We start from the raw sequence: 6,000 nt of genomic DNA, 5'->3' as shown, positions 1-6,000 counted from the left end.
CGCTGTCCCTTGAGCTGAGGCTCCCGCGAATGGGACAGTGTCCCGACAGGCTGCTGGCAGTGCTGGCTGCTAGCTGGGACACTTGACTGTTAGGCAAGCGCTGCTGCAAGGGTCCCCCAGAACGGACATATTAAAACATTTAGATACAAATACTGACTTCCTTGCATAAATATAAAAACTCTTCTCTGGCCACAACAGCATTTCATTCTCAATGAGAACTTTGCAAACCCTTCATTTAACAAATGCCTCCCAAAAATAGGAAGCACCAGCTTTTATTGATGTTGAAGGAATAAAATAACATGAAACACTGTTGTTACATTCCATGGTTGCCCAGTCACCACACATTTCAGGTAAGTCTTGAGTAGGCCAATATTACTCTATCACTTCAATAAATACAGCCACCAAAAAAACTTGGAGGTATTTTACTAATATTCTCATGTTACATTTTAACTTAAGTTTACAAAAATATTGCACATAAAAATTAAAATCACTTAATACTCTGTGTGTTTGAGAGTATTATTCTCAAGATCTGTGTAATAATGTGAAACCATTGACTTATTTACTCCCATGATTGCTTACCTATCAAAACGTCACAAATAAATCTTGGATATACAGGCACACATGGATTGCTCTCCTGTAGATCCCTGACTGCCTCCTCTCTTCCATTTTTGCCTAAGGGTGCAAAAAGTTGTTATTTCCTTTTACCATTAGGAAAAAGCAATCTTCCTTTTGGTAACAGTTTTAAAAGAAGATTTTATAGACCTGAAAGGTGTCCAGAACTGCACACACTGTAACAAACACAAAAAAATCAGAGTGTAATATTTCTAACAGTTTTCAAAAACCATGCATTTCTGAAGAGCATACTTATTTTACATATTACTTATCTCAAGAATGAATCTGAGGATGTTTTTTATTATATCAAACATATTTTCAAAATATTTTTTTCTATTTTGGCCTTGTCTAGACATCAGTTATATTTTTAAAACTTCATATTTTCAGTTCCCACTTCTAGAAGTCATTTTGGGTTACCGAAAGCAACCTCACTGACTTGATGCTGAAGAACATAATCACCATCGAACCATAACATGAGGCAGAAAAGCTACAGGGAAAAAGCACATTGTTGTCCATACTAATATCAAAGTGTTAAAGCAAACAACAGCCTTAGTTACCTGCCTTTTGTAGAAAAGGTTCTTCATTTTAAATATGATGCAATCTAAAGCGATATTCTTCCTCTCCCTCCAAAAGATATCACCCCAAGATATAAAAAAACACAGTGTCCTGGTGGTTTACCCAGACAATGTAAAGAGATCTCCAGCTCAAACTGTGTGCACAGGCTGAACTGACAAACATTTGCACAGCGCACTGCTTCCTTATCCACTGTTTGTATTTTGCATCTGGGAGTCTGCATCTCCCCATGACAAAAACCTGAAAAAGTAACAACTTCAGAATGGATTTCATTTTCACTCACTATAAATGTGACCAAAATCCAAGTGAGGAGAAATATTTGGGTTCCTAAATAACTTTGAAAGCTATAATGTTAGAATTTAAAGTGTCTGACTTACAGAACCAGTTTCAGCGAGTGCATTTTAGTTTGGTTTCTCAGAATGAACTAAGAGGCTAAGAAAAATTCACAAATTCTCTAAAGATACAGGATTTTGACAGGCTGTATGTTTTTTAAAGCAAGTTTCACAATTCACCTTCAAAGTTCAGGCCGAATTAGTAAATCCTTCCTGTTGCTTTCATGAGGGAGTATGAAAACACAGTAATTCACTTCCTTCCTTTCCAGCTAACAATGTTATTTCCCATCTCCTGATTTTACAAGCCTCTTCTTGCAAAAGTTATACTTCTTGTAGAGTGCACCCTTCTTTACCCAAGATTTGTTGCTTACATACGTAAGTCTTTCTCATTCAGATCCAACACTTTCACACTCCGAATTCTCTCAGAAGGAAACAGAGAGTTCCTTTATTCAAAACCCAGGCCAGTGAGGGCCACATGGAGTCAAATCATAACAAATTATACATTTACTATACAAATAAAAGAAACTTTTCCCTAAACTTGCCTTTAGCAGAAGAAGCTGTTGCAAAGAAATAGATTTTAAATCAAAAGGTTACTATAGGAAAATTATCTACAGATGTCTGTGGGATTCAGGTGAACTTCAAATAAACTTAGTCAGCATTGAAAGTACTTTTCATAAGCTCATTCTAAAGTATTTAAGCAAGAAGAATGTGACAGAGATTGTTATTTTAAAAGATTTTGCATTGTATTTTAAAATAATAAATACCTAGAAGAGATAATTCAGAGGAGTACCTTTTTCACAGATTCTATAAATCTCCATGTAGAACTATATTGGGATTTCAACAGAAATTTCTTAATTAATCAGAATATCCTTTAGATGGAATTGACATAATATATTTTACAACAAGAAACCAGAAGTTTGTGGGGTTTTTTGGAAGGGGTTCTAGTAAACACTCTAACAGCCAAAAGCTTTTTCTCACCATCCCTAATATTTTCACTGTCTTCCAACAATCTGACACATTTTCTGAAATGATTTCACAATAATGAAAACGGATAAACTGTCCTACACCAGAAAAAAAAACAGTAAACAAAGCTATAGCTAAACTATTTATTTAAAACTGAAGATTTACATATGCATGAGATTTTGTTCTCATGGGTTAATTTTAGGCAGCATAATAGATTTTTTAATTACATAGGCTTCCTAAAGGGCCTCTAAATTAGAAAAATTATTCCTCTAAATTAGAAAAATAATTATCTCCAAATTTTGAAAAAAAATTAAATTTATAGATATGGAAAAGATTTAAGACAGGTTTTGAGAAGAGCCAGAAGGTCACATATCCTGTGGGTTTTGGCTCTGATATGATTACCTTGTTTGAAAGGCACACTCAAAGACATGTAAATGTACTGTGATTTACACAACTTCACACCGCAATCATGCAAACAGCACCCTTGTTAATGGGACTTGTAGTGATAAACCACATGAGTGCATTGAATCCTACAGCAAAGCCTCCAAGTATTGAAAATAAAACAAGAGCTCAGTGAGATTTTTACTCCAGACACTGGGTTTTTTTTCTGTAGAAATACATGTAGTTGCACAAAAAACCTACATCAAATCTATGCACCAAAAAGGCTGAAAATGACAGAATAACCTTCCTTTCTGACCTCTTCAAAGACCAAGAAAAGGTTTGTTTGTCTTTTGACTCTTGGATAAATGATTATGCCATTTGAGTGTATCCACACATGAGCAGTTTTAAGAAAACAAAACAGCACATTCAAAGCTGTGGTAACTTTCTGTGGTTCATCATATGCTGCAAGAGTAAAGATGGCCAGAATTCTTGATAAAGGGCAAGAAAAAATTCTTTTTAAAATGCCTTACTTCTCAGAATTTAAACATGTATTTTCTGTGTTATTCAATTTTGTGTTTAGGTATCAAAAGCACCAAAGTGATAAATATTTACTACTCCACTGTCAAAACTCCAAAACCACCAGTGAAATTATTGATGTGTGAAAGTGCTAGTCTCTTCTTGAAGAAAGAATTCCAAGTGATCAACAGTTTATGCTGAGTGCACCAAACTGCTCAAAGAATTTCTTTTACTTCCACTGTACTTACTAGAGTTAGCATTTTAAGGGTTCAGCTTACTCCCTCTCTTCACCTCAAATATATGTTATTTGCTCCTGATTTTGTGGAAAATTTCAGTTCATAGCCCTTTTTTCATAGTATTGTTATGTTCATCTAGGCACCTGAGCAAAACATACCAGAGAACATTTCAGCAATGTTTGTTTTTAAACTATCTTTGATTATATAATTTCTTTTTTTTTCCCAACTACATGCTTTCCCACTTTGCTAAAATATTTATTCACATGCTACATGTTGAATAAAATTCTCCAAGTCAGCTAGGGAATCATAAAGAGAATCATCTGTGTCCTGACTTCTGAGAAACTTTCGAAGGGTATCTAAAGCACTCAAAGCCTCATTTTTGGATGGTAAAAGCTGTTCAGCTCCCTGAAGTTGATCACCTTCATCCTTATCTTCACCACCAACAAATGTCTCAGCTTTATCTGATGCACTTTCTTTGGCACACATCCTTTCATTATTTGTGGGCACTTCATAAGTTACCAAGCCATCATCTATAGCTGCATATTCTTCCAGAGACAAACCTTCTGGAAACTCTACTCCAGCTGCCCGTGCATGTGCAATCAAATCCAAATCACTTTCAACTTCATTGTCATTTTCATTTGTCTCAGTTTCTAATTGGAAAGTTGCTCCATTGCAACTTTTTGCAATAGTCTCTGGTGTTACTTCCCTCCAGCACAGGTACAGCATCTCAATTGCATCAAGAAGGGTCAGCATAAACTCTTTATTACTTTCTACACAGTCAACAAATCTCTTGATAAGACAGTGCCTGTATTTTACCTTCAGACTTCTGATAATCCTTTCTTTCATAGCTATACATGAAGAACAGTCTGGAGGAAAGAACACTAATTTGACAGACTTCAGGTTCTTTACTTCTGTGTGAGCTGGGAGAGAATCAACAAGAATAACCACTCTGCGCTGCTGTGCTTGAAATCTGTGATCCAGTTTGTGCATCCACTGTTCAAAGATTCCTGAAGTCATGCATGCCCTATCATTTGCTTCATAATCCACTGGCAGCGATTTCACATCTTTGAAAGAGTGTGGACTTTTGCTTTTTCCTATAATGAGCAGTGGGAGTTTCTCAGAGCCATCCATATTTGTACCCACCACTACAGTGATGCTCTCTTTGCTTTCTTTGCCTACAGAAAAAGTTTCCCCTTTAAATGTAAACGTGTTATGTGGTAACATCTGATACAACAACCCAGTCTCCTGTATGTAAAACACATTTTTTGGCTGATAATCATTTAAATAACAAGGAAGCACATTTTGGTACCAAAGAGTTTGAGCACCCACTGCAGGAGTAGCAGCTGCTTCTACAGGCTGAGCTCTGAAAACTAAACCATACCTCGACTTGAATCGATCGAGCCAGCCATTGCTGCATTTAAAATCACTGTGTCCAAGCTTCTGGGCAAAATCATTCGCCTTGAGGCGCAACATGGGGCCATTGACCGGCACATTCAGGCACTGTGCAATTCTGTACCACTTCATCAATGCTTCCTCCAGGTCGGCATAAAAAGCAGTCCTCAGTCTTTTCCTTTTAGGATCAAACCGCAAAGTTTCAAAGGCTTCCAAAACTTTTTCCTTATTCTTCATAATGGAAGACAGGGAGTTCCTCTTGATGCCATACTTGGCTGCAATCTCCGCCTTTTTCTTGCCGCTCTCCACAGCGCTTATGATGTCGATTTTCTCCTCGATAGTTATGCTTTTTTTCCTCCTCACTGTGGCTTCGGGCAGAGCCTCTGCCATGGCACCGAGCAGCGTCTCCCGGGCGCGCTCACCCGCGCCCACAGCCGGCCAGGCTCCTTCCCTGCCGCTCCGGCCCCGACCGCAGGGGCTCGGCCCTCGGCGGGGCTGGAACAGCCTCCCGGGCGGTGCCGGCGGTGGTTGCCATGGCTGCGACCATAGACACGACGGCCTAGAGAGGCCGCCGCCGTCATCCCTTTCCGGCCCGGCGCTTCCGGCTCCTGCTGCCACCGGAGAAGGAAGAAAATAAAGCTTGAGAGGGGCCGCCGGCGCCGCCCCGCCCGGCCTCCTCCGTCCCCCCTTCCCTCCTTCCGTCCTGCCCTGCCGTCCCCCGCAGCACGACGCCCCCGGGGCCGCAGCGGCACCGCCGGCAGGTGAGGGACGGGCCGGGCCGGGCCGGGGCAGCCGCTGGGCCCGGGTTCGGGGAGGGCCGGGCCGCGCCTCCCGCTCCGTCCCGTCCGACGTGTCACCCCGCGGGGGCGGCCGCCCTTCGCCGGGCTCCGGGCCGCCCTTCCCCGCGCACCGGCAGCGCCCGGCGGGTTGGGGTCGGCCCGGCTCGTACGGCCCGGTCCGGGCGTGCTGGGCGGCAGGACAGGGAGAGCAGCGCC

At 41.0% G+C, this 6,000-nt stretch overlaps 2 protein-coding genes across 5 annotated transcripts in view; one reads left to right on the top strand and one right to left on the bottom strand.

The window, feature by feature from the left end:
* Positions 1 to 3,635: 3,635 nt before the first annotated feature.
* Positions 3,636 to 5,576, bottom strand: TIGD4 (tigger transposable element derived 4). The gene has a single exon (XM_030947398.1). The coding sequence runs from the start codon at positions 5,393 to 5,395 to the stop codon at positions 3,869 to 3,871; it is 1,527 nt and encodes a 508-aa protein (XP_030803258.1). The 5' UTR covers positions 5,396 to 5,576; the 3' UTR covers positions 3,636 to 3,868.
* Positions 5,577 to 5,597: 21 nt separating this feature from the next.
* ARFIP1 (ADP ribosylation factor interacting protein 1) overlaps positions 5,598 to 6,000 on the top strand; it is a 40,967-nt gene continuing 40,564 nt past the window's right edge. For 3 of the 4 annotated variants that reach the window (XM_030947402.1, XM_030947400.1, XM_030947399.1), the window contains exon 1: positions 5,599 to 5,766. The gene's annotated coding sequence lies outside the window, so the exon portion shown is untranslated. Of the gene's footprint in view, positions 5,767 to 6,000 lie in introns of all 4 variants that reach the window. The other variant, XM_030947401.1, reaches the window with a different exon arrangement.

This window comes from Camarhynchus parvulus, chromosome 4 (assembly GCF_901933205.1).
Source record: "Camarhynchus parvulus chromosome 4, STF_HiC, whole genome shotgun sequence".
Classification (NCBI taxonomy): domain Eukaryota; kingdom Metazoa; phylum Chordata; class Aves; order Passeriformes; family Thraupidae; genus Camarhynchus; species Camarhynchus parvulus.
The sequence above is the reverse complement of the archived record's forward strand: the minus strand, read 5'-3'. Positions and strand labels throughout refer to the sequence as shown.